The following is a 24,088-nucleotide window of genomic DNA, read 5'->3' as shown; positions in this document are numbered from 1 at the left end:
TTAGAGGTTGACCATCAAAAAATGCTCTTTTAATCTTACATTTGTGTAACCACAGGCCTCAAGCTGTTAAGTGGAACATCTAGCAAAAAATGTGTGAGTCAGCAAAGTGTTTGAGTGAACTGGAACTGATAAAATTTAGTAGTGGACATTGTCGTTGAGGAGAACTCACGAACCCATGGGCTCGTAGTCTGTCACTCTACCAACTAAACCAAGGATTCACCTAAATGCTAATGTAAGGATTAATATGAGTGAAGGATGAATGAAACATTCTAAATAATACATAACAAAAACTGTAACGATTTACCTCAGGAATAATCAATATTCCCTATAAGTTTCATGAACTTAATTTTATATTAATTCTTAATTCACATTGCCTCTTGCAGATCTTCCAGGATAGGTCTGGTGGTGACGTTAGACTACTGGTGGTCTCTGCTGGGGCTAGAGGAAGGCAGTCAGGAGTACGAGGAGGCAATAGATAAAGTACACCAGCGCTCGGCAGACCTCATACTGTCCGGATGTCTCAGCAACGGAGGTCTCTACATCAAGTTGGGGCAAGGTCTAGTCTCCATGGACCATGTGTTGCCGCGTCCGTATATTGTCACACTCAAGGTAAGCGACATGGACTGCCACAAAATGTTCCTACTTTGCTTATAAAACTTGATTTGAACACGTTATGAAATTTTTAAATGTGAAACTAACTTCAGTCTTGTTTAGAGGGAGTGAAACAGACTGCAATATAGTTTCAAGGTTTTTCAACTGGTCGAGCATTAGGTATTTTGGGTTCTACAGTGAAATTCAATTTTATTTTTTACAATAAAAATTGAATTTTTATTTTCTGACATCAATCTACGGTTGCAAGGGACAATAACGATGTCCCGTTATCGCGGGAAATGTTAACATTGTAGGTGGCAATTATAGTATCCCTGTGATTGAAGGAGATGTTCTTGAGGAGATGTTGTTGTTTTGCTGCAATTGCGGCAAAGTACCACCTGGAGTTGGGAACGTTCAGGTTAATTTGGCCTAAGGTTGCAAGTACCCTAAATCTGGCGCTGATCAAGAAAATTGAAGATTGTATGATTTCTTATTAAGTGCAGCATTTGCTGATTATATAAATTTACAATGAACTGTACCAGAAAAGCTGGAAGTAGGGCCTACAATGACTTAATTTTAATGACAATGAAGCTCATAAGGATTCAACTTTCTCGTAGATGTCATTTATAAAAAATGATTAATAGCTAATGACTGCAATTCAGGCTCTTCAAGACCGATGTCTAACCCGAGGCAAGGATGAGGTTCGGCAACTGTTTATGGAGGATTTTGGAGTTCCACATACGGACATGTTTGCCACCTTCGATGAAGAACCAATCGCAGCTGCTAGTTTAGCTCAGGTTTGTGCAAAATATTAAACATCTAAGAATTCTAATAATGAAGTCATGTTACCCCACTGCCGGCCCAACCAAATGCACGCATGGCGACTTTGATCTAATTAATGTAAATTAATTTCATCGTGATTTAGCCTCCGGATAACCAATATTTCAATAATTAATTTAATAATTATGCATACCTGCACAAAAGTTATCCAAAATGTTGCTCACAGCAACCAGTTTCAATCCACAATAGGGATCTTCATCAGGCCGATCAGGATGTCAAAACATTTTTTATCTTCTTGTGAAGGTCGTCAAAAGGCTTAAAAAACATGCACACTTACTTACTTACTGCCGTGGCTCTTGGTACCCAAGGTGGTACTTTGCCTCGCCAACACACTGCCTCCAGATTTGTCTATCCATTGCCTCATCTTCCCTTCTTCCCAGTCTTCTTAGGTCTTTTCTAACCTGGTCTCGCCATCTCAACTTGGGCCTTCCTGGTGGTCTTCTGCCCTCCGGATTGTTCAAAAACATGCACACATAGTCACAAATACGAAACATGGACATTTAACACTAAAGACACGGCCAAAATTATTGCGACGACTCATCCCCGGCGAAGGTATAGTCTAGACTAGTCTAGAATTAATGAGTTATTAAATTAATTTCTTAAATGTGTCCTGTAAACGTGTGTTTTGTGTTTTCAATTTTAAGTGTATGACAAATTGTATAAATGGATGAACCTGATGGTTTGGCAGTTGCCACAAAAGATATAGTAACCAGACAAACAAGGCTATTGTAAGGTAACACAATACTTTTGTCTTTTATTAATGTAAATTTTAAATTCCCACGTTATTCTTATGGAGGGTAAGTCAATTGTTGTAGTTTGCTTCTCGATGAACAGATTTCGCTTTAATTTGGAAAATGTATTTATGTCATATGAATATTAACATTTCACTAAAAAAGCCCCCCTACCCCCTCCCTGTAGCAGCAAAAACTTGTACTTGTTAAGAGGCATCCTCACCCCTGAAAAACACGTACAAACATACGTTGTCTATTCTCCCATTTCGGACGCCAATTTTTAAGTTAGAACTTTGGTATACGTCTTAACTTGTTCACAAAGAGTATCTGCTTTCATGTATAACCTTAAACTAAGAGTTTTTTACATAGATTTTTGTTAATACAATGTGAAAATAGGTCAATTTTTCTAAAGTTTGGTAACGATTTCGACCGTAATAAAGTTTAAATGTTGTAATTTGCTTTTAATAGAAAAAAAATTAAACCCTTTCTGTAAACAATGGTAAACATTTCATGTAAAATGGGTGAAAAACAGCGTCCAAAACAGGAGAATAAGAACGCATGTTTTGTAGCCTGAGCGTCACTTGAATCTACCGGTAAACTCGCTACTAGCCATCCTATAAAACTCGATCTGCTTCTCTGACATACGCAAGGTCGCTCTGCTCACTGTGGTAGTAGAACTACTGTCGAAGTCCAATCTATTACTATCATCATTACCATAACTCTTACGTATATAGAGTCTATTTACTGAGTCATTACGGAAGATAGTAACTACAATCTTAACATGAAAATGAGTGGTTCTTATTAATTTTACCGTTTCATTCTCTAGGTATTTTGTCCTTTGAAAATATTTTTAAAATGGGAAATCGAAATAAAACAAATGTAGGAAGTTACCGAGGAAAATTAAATAAAACTGTTGTCTGTACATTCGTTATCATTTTATTTTATTTTTGTTTCGATATGATTGTTTGAAATAACGCTGAAACCAAGACCAACCTTGAAAAATCATAAAATTTGAATGTCTATCACTGTCTGTTACGTTTTTGATTATTTTAGTTTCGTTACAACTCAAAATTGTCTAAGATAAATCAGCATATCCTAGTCAAATCAAAGTAGTAATGTATAACAATTTAAATAATAGGGTTAATTATAATTTGTTAACAAGTTACTCTAAACTTTCTTAGCAAAGCACGAGTACACGGCTAGTGCAATAAAAATTGAAAATTTGAGAAATAATATGGTGTTTACGTAAATGGTGTTTATTTATCCCCAAGGGGTCATTTTTAAGTGATTTTCCAAATAGGGAAGCTATTTTCTTATGTCTTGTGGTAAAACCTCGACCCGGGACCGATTTACTTTTTTGAGGTCCCCAGAGGACTCCTATTTCAATGAAAATCCAATCAGGAAAATAGAAATTCACTTAGTCTGCAGGTCTACTGAGGCGGGGTAGGCCTATTTATGTTTAAAAAACCTTGTTCAACAAGATATGTCCTTTATTTCAGCGTATGCCTAAGGTCCAGCGTTCAATGGATATCGTGGACATGCGAGGGTCGTGATGGTGATGTGAGGTTATATGGATCAGAGTGTTGAGTGTTTTGCGTACATTTTTGTCAAATTCTGGGAACAGCGTGGATAGGCCTACGCCCTACAGTGAGTCATCACTGCCGCTGCAGTCATTGGCCGTCGGCTACACCTGCACATCACCTGATCTAGTGATCTAGCGCTAGTAGTCCTGCTAACGGCTTTGATTACTGCATCGTGCGATCCTACTGCTAACATTCACCAGTAAACAATTTACGTCGTTTCGTACTTTTTATGTCTACTTGTGTTTCTTCTGCATTATGGGAAGAGTCTCGAAAAAAGGCAACTTATTTTTGAGTGCTAAACACAAGAAAAGAAGTGTCAACGTTGGCCTGATGAAATGGCGCCTTGAAAGAAGGTAAGTAGTAAATCATCCTATCATATCATACTAGTATATAAAAATATAGTGGTGTCTGACTCTTACTCTATCAAAAGAAAACATAAACTACTGAATTGATTAGGCTAGAATTTGACACACAGGTAACTTGTACTACATCTAAATTCATAGTTCTATCTTGGTTTTTATATATTACACCATTTCAAGGTGGTGGTAATATATTAGCTACCATATCTGTGGTAAAACCGCAGTTAAAATATTTTTTTGTGAACGAATCTTTATTCCAAGCCACATAAAGCATGATACTTTTCGTTTACAGGAACGCAAGGCAGGTTGACGGAGTTGAAAATGTCCATGATCATGACCCTCCTGCTCAACTGGAAGTCACCGACCCTTCATTGGGCAATTCTCAACCATCAACGAGGATGGATATCTCACCCCTTAGTGAAAAGTCGTGCGACAGTCAGTTTAGTGCTGGAAACTCTGATCAGTAAGTGTAGGCCTAATGATGAGTGAATTTTGTTTTTATTTTATTAGATTAGAATGGCAAGGTTCCTATTTTAATAATTACCTGATTTTGAGAAAACCGCTGTCAATATTTTCAAAAATCTACATTTAGAATCTTAACAATTTAGTTGGAACCTTGCTATACAAATTCCAGCTATTTTCATATAATGATTTTTTGTTATCTTATATCGTGTGAACAACTTGTCTACAGGATGCCCAAATTTTATTTCAGGCTTATTTTTAGAGGCGTCTGATTAACTATAATGAGTTTACTAATTGAAAAAATAGTTCTGTTCATAACATACAATTATACATGCCTCAAATTAAATTTTAATTTTTTGTATTATAAAACTAAACTGTCAACCTAACCAAACTTGCTGATGATGAAAAAGTCTAATGAAGGTTTAATCGAACAATAGTTGATAAAATAAAATAAATACTTGTTCATATAATTAAACTATTAATGGCTTAAATTCAATTTGATAATGTTTTTGTTATTAAATTAAACTGTAATAACCTAACCAAACCAACCAAACTTGCTGATAATGAAACAAATTTGGACAAAAAGGTAGTGCCACCAGCGGGATTTGAACACGGCACCTTCGGATTATCAGTCCGACACGCTATCCACAAGCCCACCAAGGCTGGTGTCGTCTCATCGTATCGTTTCGGTAATGGTGTTCCCACAGACAATCAGAAGCCTTCAAATGACGGCAAAACTATCCTGAAATAATAATACAGCCACCAGCACCCAGAATTGTAGTAATTTGAGAAATTTGAAGATTTTTTGCTGTCATAGAATTTTTTTATGATACCTAATGTGTTTTTGATAAAGTGAAAATTTAAACAGCTACTGGCTTTTGACATAAATAACTAAATGCATAAAAAAAAGATATTTGATTGGTTTTATCAGTGTTTATAATATATTTTATGTTTTATCATTACAGATTCAAGTGCAGTACCCCAATCCAACCCAGAGCCCGAAGAAAGTTGTGCCTAAGTTCTATAGATATCCACGTTTCTTCCGTTTTAGCTGATGAAGCAACACATGTTGAAGATCAACAAAACATTGATGATAAAATTAGTGTGGACGATTCATCTGACTGTTCTGCAGATGTTGTAGGGAGACGTGTGATAGACGTACGAAAGTTTTTAGAACAAATAAAACAAATGAACGACCACAATGAAGCAATGGGATGCACGTTTGGTAACATGATCCTAAAGAAGGAAACACGATTTGGGCTTAAATCGAACTTATTGTTCAAATGTAACATGTGCAACCTGGAATACACACTGTGTACGGACGACGCGAGTGCCGTAATGGATATAAACTCGGCAAGCGTGGCGGGGGCCATGGCAATCGGAATCGGACATTCCCAACTCGAGGAGTTTTTTTCTGCCTTAGAGGTCCCATCAATGTCCTACAACACGTACTCAAAGTACCACAACAGTGTGTCAGATGGATGGGAGTCAACTGCTCTACAAGAGATGGAGGAGGCAGCCAAGGAGGAGATTAAATATGCGCTGGAGGAGGGTAGCGTCACAAAGGACGGAATACCTATCTTGACGGTTGTGGCAGACGGCGGGTGGGCCAAGAGGTCTTACCGCACTAACTACAATTCACTATCGGGAGTGGTAAGATTTTCATCCCACTATTTTTCCTAATGTCTGGGACAAGAAGTAGCAAAATATGTTGAAAACTGCGCCTTTTTATAAGCTTTCCAACCATATGGTATAGGCCTACTATTGAGGTTTATAACTTCGTTTGTTTTAGTAACTTGAACACTAGAAAACAGGAATTTCTTTTACTGATTTTACTGTTTAAACTGAAACAAAAATACAAGTTTTTCTGAATACCTGCTATCTGACATATTTTGCTACATTGTTGTATACACAGAAGTATATGTTGTAGGAACATTCTATAGACCAATGTTTATTTTTTATTTTTGGTATATAATTTTTATAATATTTGGAACTATTTTCGATGTAGTTTTTACTATTGATCCTCTATAATTTTCTATTATTCCCATTCAAAGTTTAATGTAGAACACGAAAATTACATCATCTACTCACACCCACTTACAGGTAATTGAGAAATCACTGTAATATGTTTAAAAACATGGTTATTCTTTCACAATTTAAAATATTTCGTTGGGATACATATATACATATATATACATGTATACATAGTATATGTACATAATATATATACACTATATATTATAACCAAATGAAAAGGAATTTTTTTCCAGGCAGCTATCGTTGGAGCTCACTCAAAGAAGGTGATTTTTCTTGGAGTACGCAATAAGTACTGTACTATCTGCGCCAGTGCAACTGAGAAAGGATTATCTGCATCGCCGCATCCATGCTACAAAAACTGGACAGGTTCTTCACCCAGCATGGAAGCTGACATTATTTTCGAAGGTTTTTGTAGGAGTATTGAAATGTATGGGGCCATTTACGGGACTGTCCTAGCTGATGGCGATTCAAACGTCTACAATAAACTAATCGAATGTAGGCCATACGAAAATTACACAGTCTCTAAGATTGAATGTACAAATCACCTACTTCGAAATTATTGCTCAAAACTAAGAGACATAGTACTGGACAAAGGCGCCGGTCCAATAACTCTAAGAAACGTACTTAGAAGCAAGGTCTTCAAACTTAGGTCAGCTGTAACAAAGGCAGCTGACTACAGACAGAAGGAAAACCATAGAGAAAAGACTTTGCGTCTACAAAATGACATAAGAAATTCGCCAAGCCACGTGTTCGGAGAACATCTTAAATGCGAGGAAATCGGCTACTTCGGATGTAAAGGGAGAAAGGATGGAGAGATAAATTACATCCCTGAGATGAAGGCGAGTGGCATCTACCACAAGGTGATGAGGCATGTGAGCTATCTGTGTGACAATGCCAAAAGCTTGATCATAAAGCAAAACAACAACCCTGCCGAGCATTTCAACTCGAAAGTTGCCAAGTTTGTTGGTGGCAAACGAATAAACTTTGCCAAGAAAAGGTCATACCAGGCGAGATGTTCTGCTGCAGTTGTATCACACAACTCACAACTCGCACTTTACAAACTACATAAAAATCTAGTTAAAAAGAGTCCTGGGAAGGTTTTAAAGACCCAGCAACTTAGGCGGGTACAAAAGGTTCTGAGAGAAAGACGAAGGAGGGAAAAGGTAAGGAGGTCTAAATTGAAATCTAGCAACAAAGATAAAGCCGAAAATCTTAAAAGCTATGGACCAAATTCGCAGAAACCAGACCTCCCAAAAGAAGAATACGAACTGAAAAAGGAAGATTTTCTGAAATCTCTAAAAAGAAACAGGAATGAACTTATCTTGATTGAAAGACAAACCGTTCTACAGTCGGACAGTGGCCTATGGAAAGAAGAAAGGCGCAAGTTGCTCACCGCATCTAACTTCGGTACGGTCTGTAAACGTCGACCAACAACGGGCTGTGGAAACCTCGTAAAGACACTACTGTATAGTGATGTCGATTGTTCAGCGACAAGATATGGAAAAGAAAATGAACTTAATGCCATAATGAAAATTGAAGAAGTATTGGGGGTAACTGTTGAAAAGTGCGGATTGTTCATTGACGAAAACATCCAATACTTAGGCGCCAGTCCTGACGGTCTAATTGGGAATGATAGCATTGTTGAGGTTAAATGTCCAGAGTCATGCAAAAACTTAACCCCAGAAGAATCAATAAGATCAAAAAAGTTCCCTTTCCTAAGCTTCAATGAGGACAAAATAGAAATAAACAGGAAACACAAGTTCTTTTATCAGATCCAGGGACAACTTCACATATCAAAACGACAAAAATGTTACTTCGCCCTGTGGACACCTCATGGAATCCAAATTGAAGAAATCATGAAGGATGACGATTTTTGGCAAAACCAGATGGAAGAGAAATTGAAAAGGTTTTATGTGGATTGTATATTACCAGAGTTAGTAGATCCCCGTCACCCCAGGTCCATGGAAATAAGAAACCCAGTATATATACAAGCTGCGATCAAAGAACAGAAGCAAAAACGAGACCGGAAAAATAAATTACAATCAACAACTTAGGGACGTCCTGAATAAACATAAGTGATTGATTTAGTTTTGAAACCTTCATTACTCTGATTTGGACAGATATTGTAAAGTTTATTCATTACGATTTGATTTTTACATTAATGTATTGACTATTTTTTGTATGTTTAATTTTGTAACTATAATTAGGTAATCGTTAATCTGTATATATACATCATGGTATTCATACAAGCTTACCGTAAAATGCGTTAGGATACATATTATTGTGAAATGCTTTTGTACTGATTTTTTCTTAGAATATATTTCAATACCTGTACATAAATTAATTTACTTGCCATTTTGAATTTGTATATTATTATTATTTGCTGTATTGTAATTTTCTACCTAGATAAAGGTATTACTATAATTATTGTCATGACAAAGAGAGTTTTTGTATTACATACATATAGCATATAAAACATTGAATTATTGTTTGTTACCATCATTGTGTGTGTGTTGTAACTCTGCAAAACATTAACAGAAATATCTTCAGTAACGAAATGGTGGCTATATTGTTAACTCCTTAAAATATCCTGGTGTGGTACTGTACTGTATTTTGTTCCATTGGAATAAATTTGTTTACTATTTTATTTTATTTTATAAGAATAAAAGAACAGAGAATATAAACTTTTATTAAATGGAATGATATCAATGAAATTAGTAATGCATTTAAAAATAATTTATCACTACCATTTATAATATATAAACTCTCTTCATGTTTAAGCCGTTTAAGGAAGCCGCCAAATATATATCTTGAACATGTACAGTAGAGTATTCTAAGACCGACGCTAGGCAGGGCAGGGCGATGGTACTGCGCGGACTCGTGGCAGTGCGCGTGCGGTGACGGCTAAAATAACGATGTTTTTAGAACGGCATGAATACTGACCCCGCATCACTCCCCGCTCACCCTCATCTACCACCAAGTCATCCCCCCCCAAATCGCAAACAGAGCAAAGGTGATGATGCCTCTTAAATCATTATTTAAATAGATAATAAATCTGACATTTTTGGGGAGATATTTTAGAAAAAAAAAATCAGGCAAATGTTAATTCGCTTTGTTTTTAGCTTTGATGCAGCTGGGGTATTTCAACTAGCAACACAAATTTTGAAACCAACAATTTGTGAAGAAATCTCAATTTTGTCGCAATAGATAATGATTTTGATTTTGTTCAAATGATAATGATCCACTGTAAATGCCCTAAATTTTATCTTGACCTGTATCTTATGATTTGAAATAGATCTGTCACTTTTTTTATATTTTTTATGATATTTAAGTTTTCATTTGATAGTGTCACCTTTTTGCCAGTTGCGCAAAAAACATTTTGGTTGATCACTGAAAATGTATATTTATTGTGTTGATAATATTATGTATTATGAAAATGAAAACGTACCCTAAATAAATACTTATATACTGACTAGCTAAGCTACTTTTGGTCAAAAGAGTGTGATTTGGGTGTACTAATCGTCCAAAAGACAAAATGCATTTTTTAGCTATTGAAATTAGGGAGGTCTATAGTTTAATACCAGGATCGTAACCATTACTGTTATAGGTGGAACTACAATTCTTATTCTAACTTACAAAGTTCTTAAAGGGTTCACCGAGAAATCCAAATCACTGGGCTATTGAGTGCCTAGTTTACGAAACGTTACTGCTATTGACAAATTTATTGTCGACAGGTGTTTCGAGCCACTACCCATGAGGGAGCAGTGGTCGCTGTCAAGGCTCAGTACATTGACCTGCAAGACAGATTTGCGGGAGACATAGCCACTGTACAGTTACTGCTCAAGTTCGGAGGCTGGATACATCCTAAGTTTGACTTTGAATGGGTCCTTTTGGTAAGACTTGCTTGGTTGATGTAAGTTAATAATGAACGTTGAGACTTAAAGAATGGAGGTACAATTTTGTCATAGATTTGGGGTAATTTGTGTAAAAAACAACGCAACACTACTGTCCACTGACGTTTCACCCTCGATGCAGTGCCATCGTCAAGGTGACTTATATTTTGTACAATTGTCGTAGGAAGTCAACCACACAGTTACGACAACTGTCAACTGTAGCAAGTCACACAAAGCAAACTAAAATACCCCCGCCGCAGCAAACCTGCCGACTAAGCGAATTTCCATTTGTCTTAACTGATTTTCAATAAAATATATTTTAATAACATTAGGTTTAACGAGTACCTAGGTTTGCTGCAACAAGGAAACTAATAAAGTGTGTTTTTTTGTAAAATATTGATAGCTAAGTACAAAATAAATAAATTTGATCAAAATACAAAATATATCCATAAACAAGCAAACTACAACATTTGACAATATTCTCCATAAGAATAACATGGGAATTTTAAATTTACAATTTTTTTTATTTTTCTCCGTTACTATTAACCGAACAAAAATACTTTTATATACTAAATTAATTGTTTTTTTAAGCTCTTTAAAAAGGTCTAAAGAGAAATTGGGAAATTTTGTGTTCTGAGGGTCAAAAGTGAGAAAAACCAATTTTTACCCCATAAAACCCCCCGTAAAGCCCCGTTCCCATGGTCCGATCATGCTGGTTCGCGAACTCATTCAAGTTTATCCCGCTTTACACCTTTAAACCAAATTTCATCAAAATCGGACAAAAATTACTCAAGTTATCGTGTTCACGGATGTATATATATATATAAGTCTATATATATATATACTAGCTGTGTGCCAGTTCTACGCACGGGGATCTTATAGTAGTCAGTTGAATGTGACAAAAATCACACAATGTTGGGCTTAGTACCGGTATCAAAGATCGTCCTCGAAAAGGTTATTATGAAATAGTTAGGCGTACGTAACCAAGAGATGGACTATGGGCCTATTGGCTGTATGGTCCAGCGATTGCATCACACGGTGAATAGAAACAGAAAGTGTCACATTGGAAAAGCGAGTTTAGCATCATCCGTATACCTCTATTATAAAAACCCATTGCAATTGTGATTTTTTTACTTTACACATTACACAATCGCCATTGAAATGAATCTTGATTTCTTGAATCTTGATGTTTAATCATTGATGCGCCGTCAATGAGTGGAAACCTTGTTTGTAAGCTATTGGCGACGATCATTAAGTGTCCCAGCCCTATACAACACTGATTCAAGGTCTTCTTTCTGGTTATCAAAACTCAAGAACAATTTTATACACAAAGAATCTCTGGTTCCTCACCTGGATGATGCCTAGTTATTTAATTTCATTTATACGGTTACACTATAATATTGCACTTGCGATTAATTAAATCCGTTATGTATGAAAAACGTTTTTAATCTCACTTTGTTTGGGATTTCCTTTCAAAAAGTGATGGGAAATGATTGCGGTATTTGTAAACAACATTTGTAAACATATCAGTGGCAGCTAGAAAATATAATCTTGATCCGAACAGCTGTTCGTTATTTCATAGACGATTATGTGATAAAAATTGAACGAAAACTTGGCAAAAATCGCACAAAACTGCATTTTTGAACGTCTGAAATTTTATTTACAAAGTAGTGAGGCCATGTTTTAATGGCTAAAGACACTCTCGCCAATCCAGTGAATACATTAAAATGACTTGGATCTTGATAGGTACTCTCGTTTTCATGGAGAAGATTGCGTAAAATGCCATCTAGAGTGTTACAGACAGACAGACAGACAGACAGACAGAAATAGAGATAAGACTTGTTTCTGCTTCTTTAATGTATAAAACGTAAAAATAACCTAAAAATATATAATTCTGAGCAATGTACAGACAAAACTCTAATTTTATTTATATAGATATACATATATAAAAATTTGAACGAATGGTGTTTTTGGCCTCTGGGGACATCAAAATGAAAAAGTAAATCGGTCCCGGGTCTAGGTCTTACCGTGCCACCTACGGTAATAGCTACTTCCCTATAGGGAAATTCGCTAAAAGCAATCTGTATCAAGGCCGAAATGTCAGTGGACAGTAATGTTATGTCGTTTTTGACACGGTCTATCCCAGTTAGTGACCACGGAAGCCTAGATCCAGAAAGAAGAATATTAAATAGAATGCAAAACAATATTTGGATAAATTACGTTAATCAAAGAATACTCTCAGAGTATACTAATGCTTTTCGCCAAGCAAAGCTCGGTCCTAAGGTACTTTATGATAAAGTGTCAGTAGGCCTAATCTTTCTGCCTGACATTGAGTAAAAGAATTAAAATTTTGTTAAATGGGTATGATGACTACTATGAAAATCAACAGAACAATTATTACAGGAACTGAGGGATACCTTGGAACAGGAGTTGGATTTCCTTCACGAAGGAAAGAACGGAGAACGATGCGCACAAGAGTTGAATCGTTTTCCGTTCATCTACGTTCCAAAAGTGTTTTGGAATCTGAGCAGCAAGGTATGTGGTCCGTGTTTTTCGGTTTGTAAACACTTGTTAACATGATAAACAAGAATTTATTGGTCTGAGAACATATTACAATTAAATGTGTCAGACCTTGTCAATACAATATTAAACTAAGTATATCTACAACTACAATGTAGGATAATGGCAACAAAGACTAAGGAAGTACATTTTTAGTTTTAATTGCACTGTTTTATGTCATAATTACTGAAACTTAGCAATTTATTATGTATTATGTATTGACAAACCATATTGCACTGTAAAATGTTTAATGGGTAATAAAGATTCTTATTTTTATTATTGATCATGATTACCAGTGTTGGGGAAGCTACTTTTAAAATGTAGCTAGCTACAACTACTGCTACATTTCCAAAAAAGTAGCTTAGCTACAGCTACAGCTACAGTTCCGAAAAAGTAGCTAGCTACAACTACAGCTACAATAAAAAGTAGCTACAGCTACAATTTTAGCTGCTTTTCCAAAGACGTTACTTTTTATTCCACTCACAGGTAAATGTAAAATTAATTGCAACTACATTTTAATTGAACAAACTTTTAAACAAAAAATGTCAGTATTGTATCTAAGTTAACATTACTTGGAAAACAAATTATTCCTAGATTGTATTTAATTTATTGGCATTATAAACCTAACATTACAACAACAGAACCAAATAGTTGGGTGTCCCATCATATTTAGTACTTATTTTTAAATGTTGCTTTATTTTTAAGCTTTGTATATGTAAATTTCATTAAGTTCAAAGGACATACAACCAAACTATATTTTAAAAGCTCATTTTATTTATTTAATATAGATTCATTTATAGATGTCTTATATCAACAATTAGATTATTTAAAAATACCTTTTTGTGTTACAGAGCCTAGCCTACTGAAATTGGAGTTTATTGCCTTTCTTTACTTTAAATGTTAAAAACGACATTGCTATAACTTTTAACCATAGTGATAAGTTACTTGTTCTATGAATAACACTTTTCAATGTCAAGAAATCATCCTTTATAGTCATTATGCATAGGGCAAATTGTGCTTCAACCTAGTTGGTACAGAAAGCAGTATTCAGCAACTTATCCTGAAATCGACTTTTAATTTAAACATGTCGAAATTTGTAATGTAAAAATAATCAAATCAAATCAAAATGCCTTTATTCTTGAGCGCTTCTCAATACAATATTGGTTTACAGAATAACTCACGTCACTAAAACTAAACATTTAAAAGTCAAATATCTAAACAAATTATGTACAAGAATAAAAAATCAACCAAAAATTACATGCCTGCTTTACAATGTATTTTAACCTTTTTTTTGAAAGCCAAGGCCGAAAGGCTTTTGATCTGATAGGGGAGGTCATTGTAAAGGGTTGGGCCAAAATAGGAGAACCCCCTCCTACCTATTTCCAAATTAACTTTTGGAAAGTGGAGGAGGGTGTCCTGCCTAGTGCCCCGTCGAGCAATTGCTCCACGTGTCACAAGTCTCTCCACCAGGTATTTTGGTTCTCTGTGAGATAATACCCGATGGATGAGACAACAAGTTTGCACTCTGCATACAGCATCGGCTGGCAACAGACCAGCAGAATCCCGGAAAGAGGATATGTGTTCCCGCTTATGAAGTCCGTAGACAAAACGAACTGCGGTGTTTTGCAGCCTATTAAGTCGGTTCATATCCTCCCGGGAAATACTGTTTCCGTATGCAGGAATGCAGTAGTACATCACTGACAACACCAGAGACTGAACTAACTTCAGTTTTGCAGTCTCTGGAAGAATCGAACGGAATCTGTACAGTCCTCGCAGCCTTCCCAAAACAATTTGAGAAACGTAAGTGATGTGGTTGGAGAAGGTAAGGTCACAATAACATGTAGGCCTACTTCGCTATGTAACAAGTTGGCTATAGTAGGCTTGTTCTTGCAAGGATTAAACAGATATATTCCTAATAATTGAACTTGGAACTTGGTATATTCGTCTTAAACCATAGCATAGCCTAGGAATAGTCCTATACAAGAGCTGTTAGCAGGAGCAAACTATGCTATTTTTTCAATGTTAGTTTCATGTTATATGGAGTTTTTTTCGTTACAATTATCATGTAGTCTAGGCATATCTTAAATCTCATCAGGTAATTTCCTCTTTGTTAATTTAGTAAACCTTTGAAAAATCTTCGTAATCTAACCAAGGAAGGGCTTATGATGATAAACCACAATCAACAGCTGAAGCAAATGTTGATAGACCAGCTTTCTCATTATTTTAAGGTTTAGTGTTGGTTTCCATTAAAACCCAAGTTGAAACACTATCGATATAAATAAAGAAACTAAATTGATTACTAATTTCCCTGTCAATAACTTGCAAGTATTCAATAGCTTCTCTTGTCACCGGTAACGTTTAAATGTCGTCTGCATCTAGCGATTTTATTTTATCTGACAGTAATCATAGAGTAGTAAATAGGAAATGAGAGGCAAAAATGTGGATAACACTCATTTAATGGCCGCCATGTCCACACAACGTTGTAATAGGGAATGAAACGGCTGCAACCAGCTGTATGAAGCCAAGAAAGTAGGCCTAATTTTTTTTGAAAATCTCAGTTTGAAAGAGGTTGTTTCACGTAAGGTTGAGGTTATGATAAAAATCACTATCTCAAACAATGATAATGTAGCGAGAAAAGTAGCTAAAATTCCGCTACAACTACAGTAGAACCTCTTTAATCCGAACCCCTGTAATCCGAACGTCCACTAATCCGAACCCCTCATTGCTGTACTCTATACACAGTAGTACAGAAGTTCTTTATTGTATACTCTATTTAATATTTTAATTTACAGTACTGTTTGTTCACCATGTTTACTACTGTATTAAATAAACACTGTATTTTACTTTATAAAACATTTTTCACTTTTCCCAAAATAATGTTGGTCAATTTTAGCCATGTTTTAGCTATTGTTATGTAAAAACAACAATATGTTCTGTAATCCGAACTATTCAATAGTCCGAACTACCCCTGGTCCCAATTAGTTCGGATTAAAGAGGTTCTACTGTACTTTAAAAATGTAGCTAGCTACAGCTAAAGCTACAAAATCTTAAAAGTAGCGTAGCTACAGCTAACGCTACTTCCCAACACTGATGATTACGAACCCATCATATTATCCCCTGCAATCGCAGGTTATCTTGACCTTTGGATCGCTGGGGGCTCAGCCCCCAGGCCTCCTTTTTATTTTATAAATCTGTAGTAAAAAGTGCTACTGGGGGCAGGATGATGTCGGGGATTTTTTTCTGCGTTAAAAACCATTTATAACTTGGCTGTAGCAATTTATTACACAGAGGGTTTGTTTATGGGGAATAACAAACAAGTCATGTCATGTTATAGTTTATATGTGGGTTAGTGCTCTAATAATTGAAATTAGCATTAACTGTAAAACTAACTTCAGTTTAATTAGTAGAGCAATAAAGTTACAATCTTTGGAGAAAGGAGGAGTGAACAATATTTTAGTTAAAAACCATCTCAAAGTCAAAGTTGGCATCTTAACTACCGTGGTGGTGGGAGATGATTTGAAGAAATTGGTCGGAATCAGTATGAAAAATGCCCCGCTTCGGGGGCCTACCTCTTTGTTGTGAATAAAACGTAATTAGTAAGGTAAACTTTTTTGAATAGAAATGTCATTATTATTATGGTTATAAGGATTCTTATTCTTATTATTGATCATGATTACGATACCATCATATATTACCCCCTGAAATCGCAGGGAATCATCATCATTACCCACCATTTGTATATAGCGTACAGTCATAAACATCTCTGTAACATACATTTTTCTGGAAAATTTCCTAATCTTTTGAGACCTGGCCATCTTTAGTTGACTTATTTTTGGACAGAAACATGTAAAAATCTCATTTCCTTACTGACAATTTCAGAGGGTATTGACTACGGAGTTTATCGATGGCATCAAGATAAATGAGAAAGAAGCTTTGACCAAGGAGGGGCTTTCATTGGCTGACATCGACTACAAAATGTTCAAAGCGTTCTCCGAGCAAATCTTTCATACAGGTTTTGTCCACGCAGACCCTCATCCTGGCAATGGTAATCAATGTCTTTTATTATAAACTCTTTAAGATTTCAACATGGGGACATTTAAAAAATATTTAACCAACTTATTGTGCTGAACTGAATAAATATCTATATACTTATTTAATACGCAAGCAGGATTTTTGTGACAATTACTCCTCCGAAACTACTGAACCGATTGACATGTTTTTGGTGTCATTGGAAGGAGGGTAACGTGAAGTTGTGCAGGAAACTTTCTTTTTAGGTAAATAATTAGAGAGTGAGGCCCTGGGGCCCTTTTAAGTTTCGTATTTCTCCATAAGATTAACATGGGAAATAAACATTGTTTTGAAACTCCAGCTGTTGTCAGAAATTAAATATTACATTTGCTTTGAAATTTAAATGTAAACAACCAGAACTGTCAAATGCCTGAAGAAGAACACATGTTGTTAATTGTAGACAGTCAATGTGTAAATTATCTATGTTGTATTAAAAATGTGTATAGTTTTGGATGTTGGTTTGTGTTTAATGATATAAGTTATTAATTATTGAAATTTTATTTTAAGGATTTGGCATATGAGTATGCCTATGATAAATAACTCCATTTCAGAGTTCTGCCAGTTTTTGCCTAACTCTGTTCTGTAGAGTTTAAAGTAGCCTAAACCCCACACCTACAAATTGGCTAAATAACTAAGGTAGGGCTACTGTACATTATAAAAGCTGACAGCCTTTTTACTTTGACTTAAATTGTAAGCTTACCTTTTCCCGTCCATGGACAGTTTGATAGTTAAACATTAACCCTTTAAACTGGAATAGGACTGTTATGTAAATTGTGAGTATTTTTATCAGTTAATAATCTTTTAGTTGACTCTTTTAAAATCATCGGAAATTTGTTATTAGTTTTTAAACAAGTCATTTGTTTATTTGTAACTCCTCAACTCATGTACTTATTTGAAATTGCTCGATTTCGAGCAACATGTACACTAGTTTTTTGTTAAATAGCATATCTTGTATGTTCCCATTAACATTCATATGGAAACTTAGGGTCATAGATACTCAACAGTCTCATTTTATAAGGGGAGTGAGCTGATCTAGTAGTAGAACGTGGGTCCCCAACGTCCTGGGGTTCAAATTCCACAAAACACGATTGGATTTTAGCTAAGTGATAATGCCGCAACCCTCTCTAAACCTAGCCTGAAGTAATGTGAAAAACAATTCTGGGCTAAAACCTAGAGGAATAATAGTAAAATGAAGACTATAAGAGACTCATTCAACTAACTATTATCTTCTATTTTGATTAGTAATAAACTAGCAACAGTTGGTTTATTTGGTAGTAATATAAGTCGACTTTAGTATCCTCAGTCATTGGCTGTAGTTGTTCATATCTGTTTTTGTGTTGGTAGTGCTGGTGAGGAAAGGGACAGACGGACGTGCACAGTTGGTGTTACTGGACCATGGACTGTACGAAGTTGTACCTTCGACAATCAGGCATTCACTCTGTAACCTGTGGAAATCCATCATACTCAACGATCATTCCGGCATGCGAAAACACTCTAAAGAACTTGGCGTTGATGGTAATACAACATGTTAAATTATTATAGTCTGTATGATGGAACCTGGACCAGCCCAGGCCTTAAACCATTGGCCAGTCCATAGGTAGATGCAGGGTCAGAAGACAGGTTTCATCATACAGACCATATTTTTGAATGTTATCTCTTGGACATGCATGTCATTGCCATGTAGGAGCCCAACTGTCCTTGATCATTGGGCATTTAAAAAATTATCTTGTCTTAAAAACCCTGTTGGTATAGGTTATCCACAAAGCTGCCAAGGCATCTTACTCCATTCTACATTCATCTTACAGTCATTTCCAGCTTAAAATAGACAATGTAATTTTGCTGTCCTTGTAAAATGATAGAACTTTTTTAGATTTAATTTAAATTATATTGGACATTTGTGAAAAACTACATAGAGAAAAGCGTTCAAGCTGGACTGAACAAGCGCACTGTTGGATAGGGGTTCTGGTAAATCGTAAAACTCAAGCCCAAACATATTGCTACTACTGTAGAACCTCTTTAATCCGAACTAATTGGGACCAGGGGTAGTTCGGACTAGTGAATATTTCGGATTACAGAACATATTGTTGTTTTTACATAACAATAGCTAAAATATGAATAAAATTGATCTAAATTATTTTGGGAAAAGTGAAAAAAAATGTTTTATAAATTAAAATACAGTGTTTATTTGGGCACTCCGATTCCCATTTAAACTCAATGGTAGCTATAATACACATTAATAAAGTTTAATAAGGACTAGAGATCTAATTTTTGTTTCTAGTGTAAATTTGTCCTTGTTTTAGTTCCTTATGCAAGGGTTTTAAAAAATAACAAGGATTTGCCGAGAATTTTTATTTTTTTTAAATATATAAAAATTGTTTTAAAAATATTTATTTGAATATTTTTTATTATTGTTATTTTTAGAGGTAATTTTAAAGTCTTGTGTAAGGAACTAGATATTGTTACTATAAACATGTGGTAAAAATTTGGTTGAGATATGTGTAATAGGTTTTGAGTCAAGTGTAATATAAGTTAAAAATTAACAATTTTCGGGGGACGGCCGAAATGCCAGGCAACTAAGCGTAGTACATGTAAAAAGGAACTCGTTCCTCCAAGTAATGTGAATCATTTTAATTTTTTTACAGATGGAAATGTTTTTTTCCATACCTTATGTATTATATCGTTAGAAAGAGGATTTAATTTAGAAAAATAATCATCAATAAAAAAAAATTAAAAAAATTAAAAATTTCAGGTCAGAGTGCCTTACAATTAGAGCAAGATTTTTAAGTTTGAATCCTTGAAAATTAGACAAAATTTTTGAAGTACCGGTATTGTTTTTAGGTGCCTTTTTTCATAGTTAAGCTGCATTAGGTTTCTAGTGCAATACACACACACTATCCATAGAACCAAATTTTATTTTGATTGCTGTAAAATTAACTGACCAATTTATCTAATCTCAATAAATTGTATTAAATTTGAGACATTATACTGGTAAGGATTTAAGACTGGTAAACCTAATGTGTATTACCTGCAGAAAGTCACAAATTTAAAAAGTTGAAAAATTGAAAAGTTATTACAGCTGTCAGTAATGGTTGCAGATGACAATTACCGGTTGTTTTGTACGGCGTTGGTGCAGCGTTTTGTGGCCAGAGACAAGAACGAAAAGGGGGAGGACATTTTGGACTTGTTCTTCTCACCGAAGGGCATTCGTCTTACAGCCAAAGTGTTCAGGGGTTTACCGGAAGAAGAGAAGGAACGTCTGAGAATTGAGATAATGGCCATCCATGATCGATCAATTGAGATTTTCAAAGCTATTCCGAGCAAGCTTATGCTGGTCACTAGGTACCTTTAGTTTTGTTTAGTGTGTGTTGTTCTTGGCTTAAGGTATTTAGCATGGGACTTTGTAATTAGTACATTTTAGATTTTTATACCCTTTTTATTGCTTTGCTGTTGCGTTACAGTAAAAGAAAAAATAAACAAAGTGACGCTTGTAGGACGAAGGGGCGCAAGTTATAATCTGATATGTACTTACACTTCTTCGTCTTGCAAGTGACGAAAGATTTGTGCAAATAAGAAATATTTTTGTCAGAGCAAAATGTAAGATCCAAAGTAGGTGGACATTGAAGCTCCTGATCGAAATATTTTACCCAAATGGTTTTCACCGTCCAACTCAAGAATAACGGGTTAATTTGTTCACAGACTACCTCATGCTTGCTGAGATGGTAACACAAACTCCATTGCGTTTTAACAATTGGCGACTTGGAACTCAATTGTCCCAAAAAGAACTTGAAATTTTAGCTGCGGGCGCTAAACACCATTTTGATATGGTACTCAACGTTTTGAGAGCGATGCCGAACAAAGTGATCCTGGTTATTCGGTGGGTTTTGTTATAATTCAATTTTGTACAATTCCAAATAAATGTAGTTAATGGTGGTGGGTTTGTAGAATTTAATTAGCCTTGAGGTTGTGGTTTTTTCACTTCTTAAATTTGTCTAAGAAAAGTTCAGTAAATTATGAGAAATCATTGATTTATTTACAAAAAAAAAAAAAAAAAACAGAAAATTTGTTGTTCATACAATCAGAGAGAATGCAGACATCAATGATTAGTGAATTTTAAAAATATGTTTGTTGATTGAAAAGATTATTTGAATTTTACATTTAATAATTAGCCTAGTCTTTAAAAGTAATAAAATATACAAGACAATTTACTACTTTTGAAAATCCTGTCTGTTGCAGAAATTGTGGTGTTGGAGCCATTTTTAGAGTTTTTTTTTCAGCTTTTCAGTGTTTTTTTTCCCACCCTGCTTTCTTATTTACTTTGAACATGTCCAACTGTTATGGAATATGGACACCATTGTATTTTCTTAATGAAACTACAAATACAAATAAAGAATATTTTGATTTGATTTGAATAAAAGGGTCAGACAGAATTTTAAATAGATTGCTGAAAAGTGAAAAGTATAGGGTGTGTAGAATAAGGCTAGTTCTAGTTAAAATTGAGCTTTGGTCTAAAATTAATTGGACAATCTCAATTTCAATGAGTTGTGTGCAGAACTTGCTAAAAGTTACTAACAGTAATCTGATTATGAATTTTTTTTTTTATCAAATTTCCTATATAGGGAATAACCTATTAAATTTTATTACTAGGCTATTTTGCTGGAAAATTCACTCTACGAACCTCCTTATAATAAATTATTAGTCTCATTTAGCAATGACTTTGTTAATCTATGTCAAAGAATAGAATCCAAAATAGGTATAAGCTACAAAATTAATGATTTGTAAGTTTTGTAAGCTTTTCAGTTCAACCATTTATTTGCTCATTAACTCCATAATAACGAACCAAGGTGCTAAATAAATACTAGCACCATTAATATCCAGGCCTACTGTTTTTTTTGTTTTGTTTTTTATTCAATATTAACATTCAACTAACATTTTTAAGCTGTTAAACAATGATTTTCTTGCAGAAACATCAACACGATTCGCAGCATTGCGAGAGGTCACGGGGACCCTGTCGATCGTTACACTGTGATGGCAAGAAGCGCGACTCAGGGTGCGTTTGTGTCAGAGACCTCCGGTCTGAACGGACACTTACGTGGACTGCTGGGGCGACTGCACTTTGAGATCAGACTGTGGTATGTGATGACGACTGTGGTTATTTCCCCTAGGACGCCCGGTCAAAACTGTTTTCAGATTACTTCAGGCTAAGCCTAGCCATTACAAAAGGCTCCACTTTGCACCATACACAAAGTATTGTATGCCTTTTCTCTTAATTTCTTACCTTACTCTTACTTTGTTATAATTGCTGTCAGTGACAGTGAAAAATATTCTTATGTTTTGTGTATAGTGTAAAGTTTTGTGTACCAGTTCAAGTATGCCTGCTAAACCTCACAAAAAATCCTAATAATTAGGTTCTTGTGCTTTCTGTTACATCCTTAACCTCAAATCAATCTTAAGGTTGGATGTAGGATCCTTGTAATGTAATAGATTATCCCTCATTTCATCCCTTTTCCCTGAGGCGCAAAGTGACTCTTTTCAACCCTAGTTCAAGTTTCAAGCCAAGGGTTTTTTGCCCCTCTGATCAACTATATTTTTTGTCATATTACAACATAATTGAACAAATTAAGTTAGAAAAAAATACTTTAGTACATATAACCTCTCATAATGACTTTCAACTTGTTATCAATTTTTTCAATGCAAACAAACAGCAGTTTAGTAAGTAATTCAATCATTTTGTCTATTACGATTGTTTGAGTGTACATTATACTAACGATATCTCAAACTATTGACAAGAATGCAACACTAAGCTACAACCTATTAAATCAATCCTAATTTTGATACATGTGATCGCTTACTCTCAAAGTTTACAACAGCTGACTTTTACACCCTAGGGACTTAAAAGGTTTTTTACTATTTAGAAAAAAGCTACTCCGCAACGCTGTATACAAAATGGCTGTTTTTGTGGCTGTATGACGGAAAAATATATGAATTGTATTTAACAGTTGCTACTTTTACAGGTGGGACAATGTGAGAATGTTGTTGATTCGGCTGTCACTCAGAACACTACAAGTGGTGGGTCTCGCCCCAGACATGGCTGTCATCATGGATCAGTCCTTTGACAATCCTCATTAATATTATATACACAACTTGATAGTATTATTTGTTATATATTTTATTGTTGGAGTGTATATACACATTTTATTTTATAATATGTTGTTTTTCTATCCCCCCTCCATTTGTAACTAACAATGTACAGTACTAATTACAAAATATCTGTAAGCCTATACCACGAGTATAAGCCACTAAGCTAGGCATTTTTTAGGAACGAATGGTCTTAAGTCTCTCTTCATTTAATGTATTGTTTTAGGGGTTAGAAATCTTTTAACCCTGCATTTCTCCTACCCTATATGTCTTGATCAAGGTATGTGTGTGAACCTAACATGTTAACATTGTGTTAAGCTTACGAAGAAGCGAGTATGCATGAGCGTTCATCTACTTTTACATTAGGGGGGTCGGAGTTACTTGGGTACTAGCCCCCAGCAAAGAGAGTGACAAAGAGGGGCCTCCCCAGGAATATGGTTAAAATTTAGGTACCAGAATGTTTCATTTTACACACTCCTTGGTCATGTAAGTGAGTTAATTTTATGTTTTATCTGCACAATCAACAAAAAATTAATTAACATGGGAAATTATAGGGAGGGCTCGAGCCCCCTCCCCCCAGGCCATATTGATGCAAACCGGCATAACAGTGTAGAAATGAACTGTACTGTACTGGATAAATTTCAAGGGACAGGACACTGGGACCGGGTATTAGAAAGACATCACTACATTGGTTTCACATTTCTCCAATCGACTGAGCCACCAAGACCCTATGGATTGAATTTTTAACACACGTGCACTTATTTTATAATAACATTTTGTGTTTCTCAATATAATATATCAATCTTGAGGTGGGATGTAGGATCTTCCTA

General features: G+C 35.2%; 1 protein-coding gene across 3 annotated transcripts in view; it reads left to right on the top strand.

The window, feature by feature from the left end:
- The window catches only part of LOC128995919 (uncharacterized aarF domain-containing protein kinase 5-like), a 28,883-nt gene extending 5,557 nt beyond the window's left edge, over positions 1 to 23,326 (top strand). Inside the window, exons 3-11 of one of the 3 annotated variants that reach the window (XM_054420970.1) lie at positions 384 to 609; positions 1,254 to 1,388; positions 10,338 to 10,496; positions 12,900 to 13,031; positions 16,935 to 17,100; positions 18,468 to 18,638; positions 20,820 to 20,997; positions 22,085 to 22,252; positions 23,135 to 23,326. In XM_054420970.1, coding sequence (XP_054276945.1) covers positions 384 to 609; positions 1,254 to 1,388; positions 10,338 to 10,496; positions 12,900 to 13,031; positions 16,935 to 17,100; positions 18,468 to 18,638; positions 20,820 to 20,997; positions 22,085 to 22,252; positions 23,135 to 23,249 — 1,450 coding nt within the window. In that variant the 3' untranslated portion in view covers positions 23,250 to 23,326. Of the gene's footprint in view, positions 1 to 383; positions 610 to 1,253; positions 1,389 to 10,337; positions 10,497 to 12,899; positions 13,032 to 16,934; positions 17,101 to 18,467; positions 18,639 to 20,218; positions 20,463 to 20,819; positions 20,998 to 22,084; positions 22,253 to 23,134 lie in introns of those variants that run through there. The other 2 variants (XM_054420969.1, XM_054420971.1) reach the window with 2 other exon arrangements.
- Positions 23,327 to 24,088: the final 762 nt, after the last annotated feature.

Source organism: Macrosteles quadrilineatus, unplaced genomic scaffold (genome assembly GCF_028750875.1).
Source record: "Macrosteles quadrilineatus isolate MER2022 unplaced genomic scaffold, UCM_ALF_1.0 Scaffold_5__1_contigs__length_97177068, whole genome shotgun sequence".
NCBI lineage: Eukaryota > Metazoa > Arthropoda > Insecta > Hemiptera > Cicadellidae > Macrosteles > Macrosteles quadrilineatus.
Note: the sequence above shows the minus strand (reverse complement) of the source record. Positions and strands in the feature narration are given on the sequence as shown.